The 22598-nt window shown below is 45.9% G+C and overlaps 1 protein-coding gene across 13 annotated transcripts in view; it reads left to right on the forward strand.

Moving 5' to 3' along the window:
* Positions 1 to 22598, forward strand: part of AGAP1 (ArfGAP with GTPase domain, ankyrin repeat and PH domain 1) — a 600162-nt gene that overhangs the window by 468953 nt on the left and 108611 nt on the right. For all 13 annotated transcript variants that reach the window (XM_067548649.1, XM_067548652.1, XM_067548650.1 and 10 more), the window contains one exon: positions 3379 to 3540. In XM_067548649.1, coding sequence (XP_067404750.1) covers positions 3379 to 3540 — 162 coding nt within the window. The remainder of the gene's footprint in view (positions 1 to 3378; positions 3541 to 22598) is intronic.

Here is a 22598-nt window from a genome sequence, read left to right on the forward strand (position 1 = left end):
GGATTTACCATACCAGGCTAATTCTCCAGGTCTCCAATACAATAGAAGTTAGGTTATGCATTTTTCAAGGTCAAAACAATCTTTATATCTTACAACAGATTCCTTCTACGTAATTCAGCTGTCTTCAAGAAATTAAACTAGAGCAAAGCAAACATACAGAATTACATTTGTTTAAAACAAGTGTCTGAGTGAAATAATACTTTTTGCTTATTACGGGGGGATGGGTTATATTTTCAATCAACATTTTTATTTCATTTTAAATTGGGGGCGGGGACCAGTCCTCATTTACAGATAGCTAGCCAAGATAGTTCACAAACACTGTAAGGCAGAGGGATAATCCTTCATATACAGTTTTATATCACTATATGGTTCCATCAACATAGTAAATGTCGAGTGTAAAATATCACTGGCACCTGAGTTAGTACCCACTGAGAGGAATATGGCAGTTCATGTCTCAGATATATTGTTTCAGACTCTCTGCAAACTCAGGCAGGCAAACTCTGAATCAGTTACACTCAGGTCACCTTTTGAAGATTGTCTTTGCAATCATAACTAGATACCTATTTTTCGAATGAAATGGAAACTCTGGAGAACTATTAGGCCTGTCCAGGGCCCCCAGCTAGTCATCCTTGCATTCCCTCGGCGCGTGTTGTGAAACACAAACAATCCTTGCATACTCAACATACTCTCCAGTGTTTAGGTTCAACAGTCTCAACAATGTGATGTTTTTAGCAAAACTTTGTTTCAGCAAGCAAGTGAAAATTAATGATTAGGACATTTTATCCCTTATCTTATGATTAGTGCACCCCACAGGCACTAGAAAATATTAACAGTCACAAGAGTATTTGTCATGATTTGTACTATTAGTAGTCACATTTAAACATAGGACTCATTTCTTTTTTAGCAATGTCATGTATTTACAGTGTCCTAAATACAGATCATTCTTGGTGTTAAACGTAGAGGAAAACATACAGAATGAGTGAAGATCTGTCTGTTTGCTTCACTGATTTGGTCTTGTGTCTGTATGTTTCTCATCCTTTTCATCCATTTTATTTTTGCTGCATCTTCTCTCAGTATCGAATGGAGAGGAAAAGACAAAACACCCCCTTCCCCAAATGGATTTTGAATCTTCTCAGGAGTAGCAACCTGTCCTTTTCTGGGCTTTGGACATCTCACATCAGTTGTTTGTGTTGATCCATTCAATCAAAGGGCCTCAGTCCTTCAATGGGGTCTTCTAGTGCACCCCTATTCCTGTGCAGTATCCCATGACTTCATCAAGGGGATTAATTTGGACATCAGTGTGACTGCACATGGCTGAGAAGTCCTCATTAGCAGATCCAATTGCAAGTTTGTCACATGAGGCTATGGCCCAGGGATAATTCATTGCAGATTATATTATTTTGCGTTATTCAAAAGAGAGGGATTTTTAAATGTATTTCAATCCATTGTATATCACTGTAAAGAATGATTACATTATTTTTTTCTGCATTCCAAAAATATGTTAAAAGAAGATTAAAGTTACAAAGCAAGTTTTCAAAAGTTAAAAAATACCAAAATTAAGGTTGCCGATGCAAATCTAGTGTCAGTTAAAAATCCAAAATGGCATGGCTTTGACAATATGGCAAATACAGGTGGTATTACTTATTCCTACTGTTTGTGGTGGTGGGTTCCTTCCACTTTTTGGCTATCGTAGTGTTAATGGGTTTTTTTAAATGTATGAAACACGTGGTCATGATATAATTTGTATACTGTATTGCTGCCATATATGTACTGAGTTGCAAAACCATCCAGTCAGAGGAATTTTTCCTTTTCTCAGTATTTGCCAACTCCTGTCAGAGAAATTTGGCCTGAAGAGTTTGTATGCTATAAAATAACCCACATGTGCTTTAAAAGTGATAAAAAAAATTTAATGAGTCATTCTTAGGGACAAGATTTTGTGACGGAGGTCATGGATTCTGTGACTTTCGGATACCTTTTCCACTTCAGTCCTGGGCTGTCCCAGAGCTCCAACTGCCATGGAGGGGACCTGGAATTCCGAGTCACTGGGAGTGGTAGGGGGACTCCGCCGCTCTGAGCCACTGTGGCACCGGATGCGGGATTCACCCACGTACACACACAGCAGGGTTCAGGCTCTCATCTCTTCCTCCTCTCCTCCCTCCTCCCCCCAAGGCCTCAGTCATCCCCCTGGTCAGCCACATTTTTGTCATAGCTATTTTTAGTAAAAGGGACAGGTCATAGGCTTCCATGAATTCTTGTTTATTGCCCATGACCCATCCCTGACTTGTACTGAAAATAACTGACAAAATCTTAACCTCAGTCATTCTGTGTCACATCATCCCCACCACCCTCACAGTACCTAAGCATTGGATATAGAATAGATGTGCTGGAACAAGAATGTATTCATGAAAATATGAGAGACGACATAGCTGCTATGTTTAGGTAATCTTACCATTGATCGTCTGAATACAAAAAGGCTGACATGATGTATTTATGTGTGTAGTGTTGTAGCTGGGTTGTCCCATGACAGGAAAGACAAGGTAAGTGAGGTAATATATTTTACTGGACCAATTTCTGTTTTAACAGAACTTGATCTAATAAAAGATATTACCTCACCTACATTGTGTGTCTCATGATTTATTTAATTATGGAGGAAGAAACTATTTGCTGTCATTACTGCTCAGAAAACTTTGTTTATTATCCTGGAGCAGCTACAGTCATGGGAGAGTAGTGAGAAAATGCCATTTTTGTAATGTACTGGCTATCTGTAAGTATGTACATATCAAGTACTTCGTCCCCTGTACGTGGGGGAATTGACATATTAATAAAATCACATTTAGATTTTTTGAAATAATTACATACATTAAAAAGGAAAAAGATTGTTCTATTTTTGCCCAACCCCATCATTTTGTATTTTCCTCTGATTGGTTAGCATTGCTGAACACAAAGTAAGAATTCTCAATGGAAGTTTGCAGTGACACCTTTTTCCATATATTTTCTCATTTTCTAGTGTAAACTGAGAGTTTTGGGTAGCAGTAAACTCTTTGTGGTGAAGACAATATCTGGAACTATTAAACTAATCTACCTTTGTCACAATTGAACTCCCATTAAAGTCAGTGGAAAGACTCCCATTGTCTTACTGGGAGTTGGGTCAGGTTCTTAGTCAAGTTGCTAGTCAATGTTTTTTGCAAAAAGTAGTGGATTTTCCTGTAGTCTTTTGGGATGTTAATTTTAAAAGAATCTGAATATGTTCTAATATAAATAACTATTAGGCAGTATAGAACTATAATCTCTCACAACATTCTCATTTTCACATTTATTTAATATTATGCATCGTTCATACCGTTTTTCACTTTTTGTCTGTTTTGTGTCAAATTGCAGATACTGGTTTGGGAGATTCTGTGTGTTCAAGTCCAAGTATATCCAGTACTACAAGTCCCAAACTGGATCCTCCTCCGTCCCCTCATGCCAACAGAAAGAAACATCGTAGGAAGAAAAGCACTAGCAATTTTAAAGCTGATGGTATCTCAGGCACTGCTGAAGGTAAGCTTTCTATGCTGTTGGGAAGTCCAGATTCCCAAAGTGCTCTGTCATTGTCCTGAAAGCCTCCAAGTGTTGTCTTGAATCTCCATTGATTGCTAGATTTGTATCTTTAAAGGTGAACAGAAACACATGGAAAGCAAAATCCAGCAATCCAACCTTTTCATGAAAAGCTGAATGGCCCAGAGACAAATTTCTGTGATCTTAAAATCTTGTTCTCTCTTCAAGTGATTGCTCATATCCATTCCAACATAGGCGAGTGCGCGCCCCGTGCACTGGTTCCCGGAACTTTTTTTGCCCCTAGCAAGCCCTGTAAGGTCGGCTCAGGCACACCCTGGAGTATCGCGCTCATGCCGTGGTACATAGAGCGCCACCGACCCTGCGGGCCCCCAGTTCCTTCTTTCTGCCCATTGACGGTAGCTGGAACGTCTGCCCCTTGCTTTCGAAGCAAGTAGCAATCCCTGTGGTTTAGTGTTAGTTGTTAGAGTTTGTTGTTTTTATAAGTAGTAGATAGTTAGAGTTAAGATAAGTTTGCTCTTCCGGGCTTTACGTTGAGCAATGCCAAGCTCGACGGGTTTTAAAGCTTGCGCTGCCTGCGGCAAGGCTTTTCCTACCAGCGACCCTCATGACCGCTGCCTCCATTGCCTCGGGGAGCAGCATCGGAGGGAAAAGTGTAGGATCTGCCAGGCTTTTAAGCCTCGCACCCAGAAGGAGCGGGACGCACGCCTCAAAGCGATCCTCATGGAGTCCGGACTCCGGCTGGACTCGGAACCATCTCGCTCCCCTGCGGCGTCAAGTGTATTGTGGGTGCACAGCGCACCGCCAGCACCGGGACAGTCAACTCAGCAGCCGGTGGTGCTGAAGAAGAAGAAGCGGCAAGATGCCGCTCACATGGACTCCCCCGTGCCACCGGTACTGCTGGGGACAGCAAAGGAGATGCCCCAGCCACGTGCTGTCGAGAGTGCTCTGCAACCGGCATCTCCGTGCAGGGAGCCTCCCCCAACTCCTCGCCCTCATGGGCATGCCCACGACTCCGTCCCCCCCTCAGCCGAAGGCACAGGGACCGGCGTCCTGGGGAAAACCTGCGCTGGGTGCCCCCGGTGTGTGGCGGAGACAGGAGTTGAGGTCTCCCCACAGACAGTCGAGGAGGGTTGAGAATGCAGGCTCCCCTCTTAGCTCCGACATTGCGCCGTTGGGCCCTTCGACACCGCGGCACCGAGGCTGCTCTCGAGGTTCCTCAGCGGGACATCGTCACCCGAATCCTGCCTTACCGAGCCGTTCTCTCTCCCATGAGAGCACCCCGGCGTGGATCCCGGCGACCGAGAACAGGGACACCTGGCGCCGGTCCCGATCCCCAGGGCATAGCCCGGCACCGACTACTCGTCCTGCCCAGCACCATTCCTGCTCCTCAGAAGCTGATGCAGGAGCACGGCATCGGTCACGATCCCCAGCACGCAGTCCAGTGCGGATCCCGGTGCCTCAAGAACCCAGGAGCACTCGTCACCGCTCCCGATCCCTACACCGCTCCAGATCCATCACACAGAGCCCCGTGCGGATCCCAGCACCCAACAAATTTCTGAGATCTTAAAATCTTGTTTCATCAAATGGTGTTTGCTTTTAGAAATGTCCCCACCCTGTTACTCAGTCATGTGCATATATGTCTGGCATCATCAACAGCACAGATGAGCTTGGGCCTAAGACACAAGTTAGTGTCTATTCAGTAGCAAGTGCATCTTATTAAAATATATACATCTCCAATAAACACTGCTTAAATCCTATGTTATCTTTACTCATTAAGCAAGCTCTGTGTTCCAGAGCCAGTCATCAATGCTTTTGATTCCTGCTATTATTTCTTTGACTATTCATCTGCTCGTGGAAAGATCACATTATTTAGAGCAAACAGAGGAAAGGGGAGAGTTAAATGTTTAGGTTAATTTTTAAGAACAAGAAAGCAAAAGCCAAAGAGCTATTTTATTTCCTTCGTTTAGCTTAATATTCTTCGAGCGCTTGCTCATGTCCATTGCACGCTAGGTGTGTGTGCACGCCACATGCACCAGTATCAGAGAACTTTTTCCCTCAGTGCTGTCCATAGGAGCCAGCTCTGGCGCCCTCTGCAGTGGCACTCGAATGCACCAGTATATAGGGCACCACTGGCCCTCTCCCCCCTCCAGTTCCTTCTCACCTCCTGTGATGGTGCTGGAACGTCCTTACCTCAACAAGCAGCTTCCCAATGGTTTCTTCTCTACCTTATATTGTATATAGTTTACAGTTAAAGTTACCAGTTTTAGCTACGTTTAGTAGTTGTAGTGTTTGTTAGTTCTTTAAGGACTGTCTGTTTACCTGGGACAGCCAGGGGTCTGGGGCATGCCCTGCTTCCCGGGCTTCAAGCCTTGCAAAGCCTGCAAGAAACTGATGCCCATGAGTGACCCTCACCAGAGTTGCCTCAAATGTCTGGGCAAAGAGTATATAAAAGAAAAGTGCAGGTTTTGTAGGCATTTCAAACCCCGCACGAAGAAAGACCGAGGTATCAGATTAAGGGCCCTTCTCATGGAATCAGCACTCAAACCAATGTCCGACCGTAGCCGTTCAGACTCGGCACTGAGTACAGTGTTGTCGTCAAGAAGTATGCCTCCGTCACCGGCATCAGCACCGGGTTCTTCCCAGTACCACTTCCCATTGCCGGCTCTGAAGAAGCAGTGCAGGAAAACCCACCATGATAGGGGACGTTCCCTTCACCAACAGAGCAAGTTGGGATCAAACAACAAAGCAAGACCCGAGACAGGCTGTTCATGTTCCCTTCAGTCAGGAGCGGTGGTGGTCTCTCCCCCTAAAGCTCAGAGCCCTCCACGGACTTTTCCACCCACTTGAAGCACTGGTAGAGGGTCCAGGCACCTGTTTGTTTCATCCATGCCTGAGGCATTCCAGGCAGCCACGGACCTACTGTCTCTCCCGGTACAGCTCACCCTTCGAGAGGACACACCCGAGTACCGAGACACTGTACAAAGCCAGTCAGCCAGAGACCATTCTAGGGGATATCCTCGGTTGGCGCCCCGTCACATCTCCGGTGCTGCTGCATGGCTCTTCACCTCGGCACCCATTGACGCCCCGGCACCGGTTGCCAGTGGTACCGCAACTCTCTCGGCACACTGGCAGGCGGAGCTCAAGGGACAGCTCGCCAGTTTCTTGGCACCACTCAGTAGAGCGTCAGCAAGTAGGAATGGGTTCTCCGCACCATTCCCCAATCTCAAGGTCACGCTTCAGGGATCGAGGGCATAAAACCACACGGCACTGGCCTTTCCGAGAGTCCCAATACTGCTCACCGGCTCATTGGTACCGCTCCCTGGTGCCAGAACACCGCTCCCAACACCTTAAAGCACCAGCAGAGGGAACGGTGCCCCCGTAGTCCTCTGCCTCAGAATTGGACCCGGACAAATGTCCTTCTCATGGGATCCGTGGCCTTTCTGCTGCGACAACGGGTTTCCCTCTCCCTGGTCCAGCTGGTAGCTGGCCGCCCACACAGTGGTCAGGCCCGTGGCAATTTTGGAACCCATGGGGGTTCCCCATTGCTCCTGCATCCCGGCACTGGTCGGTCTCAGGGGCATCAGAGCATTGCTCTGCCATAACATGGCGACCTCCCCTGGATTCTGATGCTGATTTATCCTGGACTGAAGGGACACCCAGGTCCCTATTGGAGGAGGCTCAAGCCACAGAGGAGAAACCACAACCCCCCCTGCCATCAACATCATTCTCCTTGTCCCCTAGTGCAGTACCACAAGATGACTTCAGGGCCCACTAGGAGCTCTTGAAACAGGAGGCAGCTAACCTGGGTCTAGAGGTGGAAGAGATGAAAGACCCTGCTGACTCGCTGTTTGACATCTGGCGGCAGCAGTCCCCTCTAGGGTCGCACTCCCATTCCATAAGGGGGTTATTAAGATGGTGAAGGCCCTTTGGCAAAATCCATCCTCTCTGCCCCCAACCTCAAAGCAGGCAGAGAAAAAGTATTACGTCCCAGGGAAGGCTTTGAATACTTATACTCTCACTCTTCCCCGAGATATCTGGTTGTGTCAGCTAATAAGCCAATGAGCGTGCCAGGCAGGGCCAGGCAGGTTTGACTCTGAAGAACAAAGAAGCTAAGAAATTGGATCTCTTTGGGTGGAAAATTTATTCAAAAACATGCCTGCAGCTCCACATTTTGAACCAGCAGGCACTATTGGGAAGATATGCATTTAATGTCTGGCATTCAATGTTAAAGTTCGCTAATACCCTGCCTCAGGAGTCAAAGTCGGAGTTTCAGGCCATCCTGGAAGAAGGGGAGACGATAGCTAGGGCCTCCATTCAGGTAGCCTCCAATGCCGCAGATTCAGCAGCTAGGACAATGACATCTGCTGTTTCTGTAAGAAGGGCATCTTAGCTACAGTCGTCTGGCCTGTCGTCCGAGGTCCAGCACTCTATACAGGACTTCTCTTTCGACGGAACGTCCCTTTTCTCTGACCAGAAGGATGCCAGACTTCACGGGCTCAAAGATTCCAGTGCCATGTTACGCTTGCTGGGCTTGTACACCCCAGGCTTCCAGAAGGCACTTCCGGAAAGCACTTCTGGCCACAGCATCAGCACCGTTTCTTGAGCCATTCCAGAATCGAGCCCTACAAAAGGAGAATAGGAGTTACAAACGCCATCAGAGCTAGTCTTCATCACCCCCGCCCCCCCACCACTCATTCTCGAGCCACCACCTGTCAGGCAGGAGGCAAAACTTTTGAGGGCATGCCCGAGGGTGGAGTAGCAGTCTCGATAAAGGATCCTACCCCAGACCGCCTCTTTTCAAACTGTCTTTCCTACTTCCTGCCTGTGTGGTTGGTGATAACATCAGACAAGTGGGTCCTAAGTACCATTGTGGCAGGATATACCCTGCAATTCACTTCTGTTCCTCCTTCCCACCCCCCTTCCCTGTCCCTCTTCAAGGACAACTCTCACGAGTAACTCCTCTCGAGGTACAAGCTCTGGTATGCTTGGGGGCTGTGGAGAAGTCCCCAGATACCTGAGGGGAAAGGGATTCTACTCTCCCTTCTTCCTGATACCAAAAGCCAAGGGAGGCTTGAGGCCCATCTCAAGAAGGTGAAGTTCTGTATGGTGTCCCTTGGCCTCCGTAATCCCCTCCCTGGATCCGGGAGACTGGTACGCCGCCCTTGACCTAAAGCACGCTTGCTTTCATATCTCCATCTTTCAGGGTCACAGACGCTTCCTGAGGTTCATGATGGGAAACAGCCACTATCAGTTTGCAGCCCTCCCCTTTGGGTTTTCAACCGCCCCACGTGTATTTACAAAGTGTATGGCGATGGTGACAGCTTACCTCTGATGTCAGGGAATCCAGATTTTCCCATACCTCGGCAACTGGCTCATCAAAGGTCATTCAGAGAGTCAGGTCTGACACGACATCATGGTCCTGCTAGTGACCTGCAGAGATCTGGGTCTGTTGGTGAATGAACAGAAATCCATGTTAGTCCCGGTACAAAAGACAGAGTTTATCAGAGCACTCCTTGACATCACAAAGGTCAGAGCATTCCTACCCAGGGCCAGATTTCAGGCCTTATAGAATTTGATTTGCAAAGTCATAGCCCACTTACTCACCATGGTGCGGGTGTGCCTCAGGCTTCTAGATCGCATGGCTGCAAGTATGTACATGGTGCGTTATGCTCGACTCCACCTCAGACCCCTGCAACCCTGGCTAGCTTCGGTCTATTTCCCGTTGAGACACATTATAGACATGGTCCTCACTATTCCACCCCAGGTACTTACCTCCCTACTCTGGTGGACAGTTTTGTATCAGAAGGGGTCCCATTCGTGGCACCTCGCCCCTCACTTACCTTAATATCCAATGCCTCGGACCTGGGTTGGGGGGACTTACCTCGGCCATCGCAGAACACAAGGTCTCTGGTCTGTGGGGGATATGGCCCTTCACATAAATGTCAGGGAACTCAGAGCAGTTTGCCTCGCCTGCAAGGTGTTCCACCCCAGATGGCAGGAAAGGTAGTACATGTACTGACGGACAACACAGCGGCCATGTACTACATGAACAAGCAAGGGGGAGCACGGTCTTCGGCCCTGTGTCAGGAGGCGCTCGACCTATGGAGTTTCTGCATAAAAATGCGATCACTTTAGAGGACCTTCCAGGGACCAAAAACTCTCTCTCAGATCACCTCAGCAGGTCTTTCTCCTCTCACCACGAGTGGTCTCTACACCCAGAGGTAACGAAAGCTATCTTCCGGAGGTGGGGAACTCCCTGAGTGGACCTGTTTGCGACTGGGCAGAACAAGAAGTGCCGACGGTTCTGTTCCGTAGGGACATGGCATGGCAACTCACTGTCTGACGCCTTCCTTCTGCCATGGTCGAGGGGGCTTCTATATGCTTTTCCCCTGATTCCTCTCATTCGAGTCCTAATAAAGATCAAGAGGGACAAGGTGCGAGTTATCATGATCACTCCACTATGGCCATGTCAACATTGGTTCGGAATGCTCACGAGACTGTCAGTGACCTCTCCTTTAACACTCCCAGCCTGCCTGGATCTAATCTCTGAGGACCGCGGTCATCTACTGTACCTGAACCTGGGCTTCTTGCACCTGATGGTGTGGATGCTGCATGGTTAAGCAGAGAGGAATGGTCTTCCTCGACCCGGGTTCAGAGGATCTGCTGGAGAGAAGGAAGCCTTCTACTAGAGTCACCTACTGGGTGAAATGGATGCGGTTCTCCTCCTAGGCACAAGAACATGAGCTTATCTCTACATAAGGCCCTGTTACCTGCTGTGCTGCACTACTTTGCTTGACCTGAAACAGCAGAGCGTGGCACTGTCATCTGTCAAAGTGCACTTGGTGGCGATTTCAGTTTTCCACGAAAAGGTTCAAGGCAGCTCGTTCTTCTCCGACGAGATGAATACTAGATTCTTAAAGGGAATAGAGAAGCTCTTCCCGCATATTAGGGACCTGGTACTACCATGGGACCTTAACTTGGTCCTCTCCAAGTTTATGGGACCGCCCTTCGAACCCATGGCCTCCTGCTCCCTCCTTCACTTATCCTGAAAGATAGCATTCCTGGTGACAATTAAGTCAGCGAGGTGAGTATCTGAGATCAAGGCTCTGACTTCTGAGCCTCCCTTACACGGTTATAAATAAGGATAAGGTTCAGTTGAGATCCCCTCCAGCATTCCTGCCTAAGGTTGTTTCACAGTTCCATGTAAAACCAAGACATCTTTCTTCCCTAAGCCCATGGCTCGTGGGAGGAGAGGCACCTGCATACCCTAGATGTCAGGAGAGCATTGGCTTTCTACCTGGAACGGACGAAGCCCTTCAGAATTTCAGCTCAGCTCTTCGGGGCAGTGGTCAATCGCATGAAGGGTCAACCGATGTCATCACAGAAGATTTCATCTTGCGTATGTGCATGTTACAACCTGGCTGAAGTCGCGCCCCCAGCTTCTCTGACAGTGCCATCAACGAGAGCCCAGGCCTTCTCAACGGCCTTCCTGGATCATGTGCCAATTCAGGACATCTGTAAGGCCACTACTTGGTCATCCATACATGCTTTCGCGTTTCACTACGTGATCATATAGTAGATGTGAGACAACACGGGTTTTGGCAGAGCGGTCTTACAATCAGTATGTCCATGAACTCCTGGTCTACCTCCTGCTGCTACTGCTAGCTAATCACCTAGTGTGGAATGGACATGAGCAAGCACTCGAAGAAGAAAAGTCGGTTACTAACTTCTGTAACTGTTGTTCTTTGAGATGTGTTGCTCATGTCCATTCCACAGCCCTCCTTCCTTTCCCCACTGGCGGCGTTCCAATAAGAAGGAACTGAGGTGGGGGCCCGGTGGCGCCCTATATACCTGCAAATTTAAGCGCCACTGCAGAGGGCGCCAGTGCTGGCCCCTATGGATACCACTGAAGGAAAAAGTTCTCCGGCACTGGTGCATGTGGTGTGCACACAAACCTAGCATGGAATGGACATGAGCAACAAATGTCGAAGAACAGTAGTTACAGAAGGTTAGTAACAGTCCTTTTCCAATGCTGTCAGTGATAGTAGTTCAGTATCTTGCTGAAGCGAGAGCAACACACACACACAACTAGATATGATATAAAAACATACTTGTATCTGCAGAAAAGAAAAATAGAAACATGCTACTAATTCAACTGAATGAGCTCCAGAAAAAAAAATGAACAAGGGTAGTTGGAAAGCATAGAAACTGGGGAGTCGAAAGGGAGACAGTGGAATAACTATGTGGAAAAAGAGGAGTGTTAAGAAAAGGATATGATTGTAAGCATTGGAGGGTAAAACTAGCTAATTCAATATCAAAGAACAAAGGAGCAAGTTCTGGAAAAGGGATGACAATTGCAGGCATCTGGGGAGACATTAAAATAGAGATGGGATAATAGTATACAACTGGGAAAGGGTATATTTAAGTACTACTTAGTCATCCTTATTTTCCATTTACTTTAATTTCTCAGTTGCAGAGCTATCACCTCTGGATTATATATTCCATATTCCATAGGTGAATTCTTTGTTCAAAACCTGGACTTTTTCCATATTAGCTCCTGTTGCTTTCTCTCCATGTTATGTCATCTTTACTGTTGGAATCCCCCTAATTTATGGCCATGGAAAGCCAAATTCTTTTTTAGACTTCCATTTTTTACTTGAGTTTTTTATCTACTCCACTTTACACATGTGCCTTATTTGCACATCCCAGAAGAAAACTGAGGATGGGATTTTTCAATAGTGCCCCTAATTGTCTAAAGTCAGCTCCCATTGAGGTTAACAGGGGGTTACAATTGCCTTTAATGGGAATTGAGATTAGCCAGCGCCAAAGTCATTTGAAAATCTCACACTTAATTTCTCAAGGGAAAGAGAAAAGGTTAAATATCGCTACAGATCCCCAGAGTTCCAAGAACTGCCTGAATCACGTGTTGATGATGAAATCTGTGTTGTAAAGGAGTAAATGATTCCATCCTCATTCCATGTCCTCTTCACGTCCTCACAGCTCAGGATTTCTGACATCGCAACAAATGTATTTTTTCACATTAATTTCAAAATCTGAGTAATTTTTTTTCCTCTTTTCAGTTTATTTTTCAAATCTTAGTCATAATGCTTTGCTTCATCAGGAAACTAGGTAGCTTGGATTTTGCTGTGGTGGTGGTTGGCTCATTATGGCTGAATGCAAATCTGGTATTGGAACGTGTTTCACTCGTGCACAAAAGGGGTGTCTGATTTACCCTCAGGCTTAAAGGGTCCAAGAGAAATAACCTCAACATTTCCAATGGAAGAGATCTAAACTTCCTATCCTGCAACCTTTTTGACAGCAATTACAAGTCTTTCCTCCTCCTGTCTGAAAGCCTTAAAGCACATTCAGAAGGACAAGAAGTGATTGTGAAGCATTAGAAGATGCTATGAATCTTTGACAGCTGTCCATAAAAGTAAAAGACAGTCACTTTTACAGATTCCATGCCTCTCCACTGAAGCATCAACACATTTTGTTTGTCCACTTCCACATAAAGACTCTGGTCTTGCTTCCAGGTTGGCACTCTCTTATGGTTTTGGGCACTTAGCACTTTCAGCTATCTCGGCTGTGACACCATTTAGCCCCCTTAAGCACAAAAGCGATAACTTGACCCCTCGGCATCAACTATAAAGTGGGTCAGCTCTCTATAGAGAGTAACCATCAGTACTCTTCATCTAAACACCTACCCTCATGGTTCGCTCTCTGGGTCTTTAGCATGTTTTAGGGCAAATTCCCAACCAGTTCGCCTCTAAAAATAAAACCATCTGTGGTCCTTGTTTGCTCGGCCTCCTCATCAGAGTCTGAAACAGATGAAAAAGAAGGAGGTGTAGTCCACTTGCACTACTTATTTGTAAAGGGCATCTCACAAATAATAGCTGCAGTTCAGGATACAAGAGAGGCATTATTTTAATAAAATATGTGGTGGTCAGATTGTGGTGCAGCATCTAAGGTGGGGGGGAGGGGGCAGAAGGATCTACCTACTTACACTCATTCATAATGGCAGATTATTTTTATGTTCAGGTATCCTGATTATGAGTTGATCTGAGCCCAGATTCATGGCTTGCTATCATTAGTGGTTAACCAGACTTGTTTTCTGTCTTCCTCCCTGAGCATTAAACTCATCAGGATGAAGCTGATACTTCATTTTGCTTACCTTTGTAGAAGCGTCCTGTGGGACAACTTCGTAGGTTTGGAACTACCTATTGAATTACTCAGTCTCAGTCAGTGATCACCATCTGATTGTGCCTCAGGGTCAGCTGGTGCATCAGGCTAGTTCCAGGAAGTACCTTCTTCAGGCCTGGCTTACCACTCCGTATTTCCTCAAATTCAATAGCCTCAACAAAGGTCTGATTTTTCCCAGTATTTGTCTAGATTTCTCCTATCCAGTTCCCTGAAAGGGGCTTTAGCCTTCTCCCACGTTCATAATAGGGAGGACTTAAAACTTCTGTTAGGGGAAACTCACCTGGGGTACTTGGACTTGTTGCCTGTAAATTTCCATGAAGTCCACGTTAAACATGAATGTGTTATAAATTGCCTCCTTTAGAATGAATTTGCTTCTTGTGTAATATCACCGACCGTGATGATATTTGGGAGCGGGAGGGATTGGTTGTTAATCAGTAATTAGAACTTCAGTTTCAGTATATTTCCTCCACAAAGTCACCCTTACTGTTCTTCCTTCCCTACTTCTTCTGAACTTCTGATTCCCGTGCAGAGGGAGGACCTTAACGTGCTTCGTTTTAGAGCCTTTATTTTGACACTAAGATGCATTGTGACATGAAGCCCATTCATAGAGCTAACTAATTTCAGCCCTAATGTCTGAGCAGCCCAGCTCATGGGCTCCAGAAGCATGGCTCTGCAGAGACAATAAGCTTGGAGAACCTCAGTTACTGGTAAGAACAGAGATGCTGTCTTTTAAGTGTGTATTAACCCATACATTTCAACATGTATGTCTCCCTGGTCCCCCCCACACACTCTTAAACCCGAATGGTTCACAGAGAAAGGGGGGACAGGGAAATGCCCTTCTCAAACTCAGTGTGCAGAATTCACAGGATATCTAATACTATACAGTATAGTCATGAGATGAAAAACTAAAAATACTGCATTTATTCAAATATACAGTATATTATACATGAAAAGGGGGGTGGGGTCTAGAAAACAAATACAAATGTTAAATGTAACAGTTCTTATCCTAGACTTCCCTTTCCACACCCCACAAGACCCAGGGGTTTCTCAAGGCATATTCGTTCATTAGTGCTACAATGTATTTTCATGCTAAACGTACTTAGCTCTGTACAAGATGCAAAATGCAGGAATTCCCTGTTACAGGAAGTTAAACAAAAAATACAAAGTTAACAAGTTTACGAGGGGATACACAGTACTAAGTAATCCATTATAGCTAGAATGGCTTTAAAAGAAACAAACCCCGAGCCATATAATGAGACATACAAGGAAATTCTATATGAATAAGGTGAATGCATATGCTCCGAGATCTCTTCCATTACACAGATTTTAACAGGAGCAATAATAGATGTGTGTGGTTGGAGGGGAATGAATTTTTCAATTGAAAGGGGGAAATTGTATACCTAAAATTTTACTTATACCTTCCTATATTTATGTATACTTGCAGTGTTGTTATAGCTGTGGTGGTCCCAGATATGAAAGAGACAAGGTAAGTGAGGTAAAATCTTTTGTTGGACCAACAGAAGTTACTCCAGTAAAAGATATTTACTCACCCACTTTGTCTTTCTTCACAATTCAGCATCTTTGTAGTACAGGCAATGGTATTTAATGTTTGCCCACTAAAGCTTATCTTATTGCACTAGCAGTTAATCTCACAGAGACTCCTAGTTTCTGACACCAAAGGGTTAAAAACCATAGAGTCTAAAGATCTTCGGTTAATATTGGAGAGGAAAGGGCAGTAGTCTGATTCCTTCAGAGTGGGGAGGAGTCCCCCCCACACCCCGCCCAATGTCATCTGTAACATTGTCAGAGAACAGTGTTATGTCCTGCTCAGAAATCTCTTCAGCACAAGTCACTGCATTCTCATTCCCTTTTTACAAGAAAGAAGATGTGAAATATGTTTTGCCCTGTTGCTGCACAAGGGGAAAACTGCTCACTTAGTAAAGGATTTGTAACCTTTGGGCTCAAATCTGTTTGATGTCAAAATCATGTCTGGATTTTGTTGGTGAAAGTAATAATGCCTAAAATTGAGTAACATTACTAACGTTTAAAATGTAAAGATCTTCCTAGCCACATCCAAATAAGGAATATTACTGTGTTTTGTTCAGGTAAATAATCATTTTCTGTATGGTACCTTTACAAAGTTATTTCTGGTAGTCATTTCATACTAATTGTCATAAATGTTTCCACATTGTTAAATATCAATCATGTTAAATTCACTGGATAGGAGGAGCAGATGCGGAGACATTACTGAAAAACTTCTTAAGTGAACGAGCCTTGTTTTGTAGTTTTACAATGAATTAAGTAAATTAGTTAAAATTCAGGGAAAGCCATGACTCCTGGTGAGATTACAAGATTTTCTTATCAGTTTGCTAAAAATTGATATAATACCAAAATTAAGAGTTGGAGTTAAATAAGTGGAAAATGCCGAATTATTCATAATAGTTGATTCAACTTCACACAGAGAAGAGCAAAAGTTGTTTGCCTGAACTGATTATACATTACAGGATGAGTGGTAATTGACATTTTATCAAGACACGCAGTGTAATTTGAGGTAAGTACCTTTCACATTGACCCAGGTGTATCTAAATGTAAAGAATTATCTTGGCTTCCAAAGTAGAAGGAAGCAGATGTGTGTATGTATGTGTGTGTATATATATATATATATATATATATATATATATATATATATATATATAAAAAGACCTTATGCAAAATGGCCGCCCGGGGCTCCCACCAGTCTTAAGATGGCGGCTGCCTCGCTTCTGCGCCGTCTCCCTTTGGGCCTTCGCCGGCCGAGCAGTGCCCTCGGGACCTTAGATTCTACGGTGGGGTAGGGGGTGTCCGAGCCCGCCCTCTTCTTCGGACACCAGCCCAGAGGCCCTGGCTGACAGCAGTGCTGGCTGCTGCTATAAGGCACTATGTAAATCTTCCCTCTGGGCTGCTTCCCTACCCTGGTTTCTGTTGGGGCTAAGTGGCCACTCCAATGGCCAAACCCCCTGCGTTTCTCTGGTTCCTGCCGCTCGCAGTCCTCCTTCCCCCGTTCTCCACTCTCTCAAAACTCCAAACCTCCAAACTCTCCCAACTCCAAGAGACCTCTGCCTGGCTGGCAGGGAGCTTTTATCTGCTCCCAGGCAGCCCTTAATCGGTCTCAGCTGATCCTGACCTCTGCTGACCCTAACTGGTTTCAGCTGACCTTGGCCTCAGCTGGCCCTAATCAGCCTGAAGGAAACCTTGGGCAGCTGCTAGGGGAACAGGACTTTGGTCATTCTTGGGCTAACATAGCGTCCTTCTACTACCCTCCGGTAGCCCCTGTCACAATACCAAAGGGCAGATTTATATAGTGCCATTTTAAATTAGAGATGCACAATTTAGTGAAATGGATAGTAGCAGAAATGCAATGAGGGTTTCTGACAGGGCTCACAATTTCTTCCAGGGATTGGATGACCACCTCGCTACTACACAAGACTAAGCAACTTCATGCTACACACACTGAGGCAGTCAGTATCATTGTTATGGACATCTTCTATAAGGGACTCATCAAAGCAGATCTCTCTCCCTCTTCATGATCTGGTACTACTAGAGTGTGCCACTCCAAAGATCTGCGTTTTCTAATGAGCCAGAGTCTCCCCTTTTGATAAGTACCAAGCATCTATCGATACTGCAATTGTCATGGTCACCAGAGCTACATGTCTCTCCAATACCGCCAGATTCTTCACTAGTTTCAGAGGTAAATAGGGCTACCCCTCTGGACATTGAGGAGGATAATCTGATTCACATGTCTCAATCCAAGATTCCCCTACCTACTAACATAGGAGCGTTCTCCCTGAGACTTACAGGGAGAAGGACTATTTACATGACAGATGTGCTCCTGCTCCTTCTCTGTGGCATGAGCATTGATGGGTGCTACCTCCAGTGCCTTATTGTCCTTCTCAATGGCCATATTGAGACACTTGGGCTGCCTGCTGTCAACAGTTTTTGAAAGCCCCCGGCCTCTCTCATCAGGACTGTCAGAACAGGGAGTCACCTGCTCCATCTGTTCCTTCTCAGTTGCAAGAGGAAACCTTTCAGGAACAAGAGGCCAGAGTGGATCAGGAGACTACGCTACTAACCAACATCTCCTCATCTTCCCCAAGTGATGCCCCTTCTACTTTCAATGGCTGATGATTTCATGCCGTTTCAGGACCTGGTGAAACTGATTGCAGACTCATTGCAGAGCCACTTAAAAGAGATCCCTGCAATTTAGCCAATTACTCAAAATTCACTTTTTATTGAACACCAGCAGAACACTGGGAGCAGTTTCAGGACATCATACCTGATATGATGGCCAGCTGCTGGCTAGAACATCACTACAAGCCTCCTGACAATTTGTTCCATCTCCATGGCTGCTGCTATGTGAACAGGCATCTTTGTTACAGCTATCAGGATTCCCTAGGAAGGTCCAAAATACTGTTGAGGACCTTCCCTTTGGACTGAGGCAACTGGCAAGTCATTGAACACCTTGAAGGACTAAAGGGATCTACACACCTGCAAGCAAATGAAAATTTAGTAAATCTTATGTGGCACAGAGATCACAATTCTTGGGTTTCCAGAGACCCACGGAGCAATCTAGGAGGAGACCTAGGTTTCAAAGAAAGAGACCATCCACTACATCTACTTGGTTGTTGGTCCACACCTTTACGTCCTACTACTCCATCGTGCGGCAGGTGAGAGAGGACGCGGGCTTCAGCAGGGCCGTGCTGATGAGAGCAGCTCGCCGGTAACTCCTACCCACCTCCAACGTATGGCTATTTAATCATCTATATTGGAATGGATATGAGCAATCATTTGAAGAGAGAAAACAGGGTTACTTACTGTTGTTCTTCGAGATGTGTTGCTCATATCCATTCCACACCCACCCTCCGTCCCTGCTGTCGGAGTCAGCAGAAAGAAGGGACTGAGGGCCCGCAGGGTCGGTGGTGCCCTATGTACCGCGGCATGAGCGTGGCATTCCAGGGTACTCCTGAGCCAACCCTACGGGGCTTGCTAAGGGAAAAAAGTTCCGGGAATCTGTGCACGGGGCGCGCAGACACCTATATTGGAATGGATATGAGCAACACATCTCGAAGAACAACAGTTACTGGTAAGTAACCCTGTTTTCCCCTCTCACAAGCCGTGAGTCCAAGTATAGAAAAGAAAACTTTTGATAAAAAGGGGAAGAGAACCCAGCATTTATTTCGGGAAATGCCACAAGCATGGTTTGCAGGCATATGACGATGAGCAAAGCAACCACCCCCAGAGTATGTGGGGCAGTGTCCTTCACCTCAGACCTCACCTTGTGGTGTGAAAGTCTGACAAACAAATGTTCTTTTAACACCTCACTCACGGTTGTTGTCCTTGGCTAGTGAAGACCCGGAGTTCAGAGGCAGGGAAGGGGAGGCATCAAGCAATGCCTTAGCTGCTACTGCTACGCCGTTAACTCTGTGTTGCTGCTTGCTGCCATTACTGCTCCGTTGTCGACTCCACCACTGGCAAGTGTGCCGTCGGTCACTCAATCTCTGCACTTCAGGCACGGCCTGCATTGTTGTTCACTCAGCCCCTGCTCTGTTCGCTGCATCATTGGCCACTGCATCTTCATTCACTCCACTGCTGTGTTGCTCTACTGCAAACTCTGCAAAGTCTTGAGGTTCCATTACTTAACATAGCTCTCAGTGATTTCAGCAATTACTGAGAGAGCCTTTCTACAAGGGCAGGCTGCCCCGCTGCCCCACAGCAGGTCTAAGACTTAGCACTTAGACCTGGTTTTCTGTGATTTCTGCTCTAGTGATCCATAACTTAACAAGACTCCCAATTGAGTCTAATCAGCTGTCATTAAACAGTGGAGAGGGGAGGGTGAAATGGTGTCTAGGACTCTTTGGGCACAGATCACATCACCGGGCACAAGTACTATCACATCCACTCTCCTCTCCGCTGGTCTTCAACACTCCGACCCCTACTTAGTAAGTGCAGTTCAGTTGAGGATGACCATTCTAAATCTAGAATCATGGGTAAGGATAAGATTTTGTCATGGAGGATACGGCATGACTTCAGAGACCTCTGTGAAATTATCCTTTTCAGCTTCCACCCTGTGACCTGGGGCAGAAGCTGTCAGCTTCTGAGGGCTGCAGAGCTCTCGGGCAGTCCCAGAGCTCTCAAGGGGTGGAGAGGGGTGGGAGCTCTTACCAGATGCGAGGACCCCCCAACTCTGACCTGCTGCCGCCAAGGGTCCCATTGCTTTCAGCCCAGGTGGGTGGTGGGGATCCCCCCAGTGGTGGCAGCAGTCCTGCGGCTGGGGTCTGGCCTCAGTTTTTGAGTGCCTAATTGAACACTTCAAAGAGGGCCTGATTTTCCAAAGGCAGGTGCTCAGAACTTGCTGAAAACCATACTTGTTCTCAGTGTCCCAAGTTGGGTACCTAAATTAATATAAAAGTGGTGTCTCTACTGCTACGTCAACTTTAATAAAAAGGTATTTTGGGCTGGGGAGGATTGTCTGTATGACTACCCTGCTTTTGCCTGCATAGCAGGGAACTCAGTTTTCCATCCCCCAAAACTTGCCAAAAATAAGTTTTGTATTTTTGTTGTTTGTTCAGGGCCACCATCAGTTCTATTCTTAAATGCCAGTTGTGCCTGTATTATTTAGCTCAGACCTTTTATTTACTGCAGAAAGACTAAGCATGTTCTAGGGTTTTACACAGGTGCTTTTGGGTATATTGCAACAGTGTTTTGTCATTATGGATTCTTGTAAATTATATGGAAGAATGAAACTGACTAGCAGATGGGAAGGGTGGAATTTGGATTCGATTTGTTTCATTGTCAGACAGGTTGTCTAAGAACATGTGTAGTTCTTTTCTGAACCAGAGGTTTTGCCCTGTGTTTGGGCGGAAAGTATGATATCTTAAGATACCTCTCATTCTGCATTTGAAAAAAAAAATTGGTGGTAGCAAAGGGTTTAACTACATTTTTCTTCCTTCCATGCAGGCATAGACATTTAGGCAATATGAACTCTGTTTGACTATAAATTGTAGTGTGTGATATTGAATGTACATTTACCTTTACAGGTACTGCAACTGTCTCCAAATCCAGTTTTCAGTGTTAGCTATAATTCTACTCATCGTCAATGACTTCATTCACTGCTTTGTAGGAGATATAATAGTTGACTATCACTGCACACTTGAGAAACAGGAGGGCAGAAATTAATCAAATCTAAAGCGAATCTGCAGAGATTCACTTTTAACCAAGAGACAAAGGTCACTAGTTGGGAAACCTTCAGCCTTAGTTGTCACAGCCTATCTGACATGAAAGGTTTGCTGCTGAAAGGCCTTTATGTTGATACTGAGGAGCGGAAGACAAGGGGGAGGTGAAGCTCATCTATTGTTTTAACCTACTTTATTGCGGACCAAATAAGTTGAAAGGTTTCTTCTGGTCTTTAAAACTCCTGTTAACTCCAGGGTGAGAAGGGGCTGCACGTTCCGCCTTCCTGATTGGAGGGAAAAGTGTCTCGGTGGTGGTCAGCAGAAGAGGGATTCTGGGAAAGGCAAGTCCCAGGATGAATTGGTGGTTATTGCAAGTACTTGCATACCTGGATGTATATCCAAAAAGATGTAGAATTAAAAAAATCACTTGTCTGTCTCAGAGAAGTGATCACAGTATCCCTTTGGCATATTAGTAATTATGCAACAATTTATCTGGTGTGCAGCACCTGATGTATTCTGAATGGGATAGGTCACTGAGTGCTGCTGTATTATGTTTTGACCAATCTTTTCCTTGATGGGTAAAGGTTAAAATAAAAGTACTCTTTGTAGATAAATGACACCCTGGCGGTCCTGTTAACTTCAGGTACTGCAGTATACTTAAAACTATTCTCTCAGTCAGAGGCAGCACCCCCATCAGGAAATGCATTGGTGCTCTTTGTTCACAAGCTGGGTGACTGGGCAAAAGAAAGGGAAAAGCGTTTTAAATAGGAATTGAAAATATACCCACTTTTAAGTTTACTATTGAATAGGGATCGGAGCATTTCCCATAGTGCCCCTTGTTCTGCCCTGTCTTGGAAATCATTCCTTGCCAGTTTCTCATGTAGTAAAAGAACACACAGTGTGTGCATTAAAGACGGTTATGGATCTCGTCCCAGGTAAACCACTGTTTGTACACTGAACTTCCAACAGAGATTGAGAACACCCTATGCAAAGTTTCAATGTGCAGCAGTAGCTATCTAAAAATAAAATAGTGCAATTAAAGATAGTACTAAAATAATGTTAAATATAACCAGCTTCCCTTGAGGAAACTAAGATTACATCATAACTATTGTGACGGGGCCAGCCCTGATGGCTATAGGAGGGTGCTGGAAGGCATATATATCAGCCCCAGGCTTAGCAAATCTTTGTTCCCTGGGTGATCCAGCTGCGGCCACTCCAGGGCAATTAAGCCAATCAGGCCAGCTGGGGCCAATCAAGGAACTTGCCCCAGCAGTTAAAAGCCTCCCAGTCAGGCAGATGGGGGCAGCTGAGAGGGAGTTCTGTAGAGCTGTTGCACGGTGTGGAGTCAGTAGAGGAGCAGAGCAGAGCTGCTGCAAGGTGTGGAGTCAGTGGAGGAGCTAGTGTGGGTGTGGCGAGAGCACCCAGCCATGAGAGGTAAGAAGGAGCCTGTGCAACCAAGACCGGAGGAGAGCCTGAAGGAGAGCCACAAGCCGGGGGGGCTACAGAAGAGCGACCCAGGGAAGGTAGTAGCCCCTTGGACTAAGCTGTTTGAGGCTACTCCTCGCAGAGTCCCTGGGTTGGGGTCCGGGGTAGAGGGCGGGACTGGCCCCCCCACCCTACCCCCCCGCTCCC

Source organism: Emydura macquarii, unplaced genomic scaffold, assembly GCF_026122565.2.
Source record: "Emydura macquarii macquarii isolate MOO-44397 ecotype Brisbane River unplaced genomic scaffold, CSIRO-AGI_Emac_v2 contig_1253, whole genome shotgun sequence".
In the NCBI taxonomy this organism is placed as follows: Eukaryota; Metazoa; Chordata; order Testudines; family Chelidae; genus Emydura; species Emydura macquarii.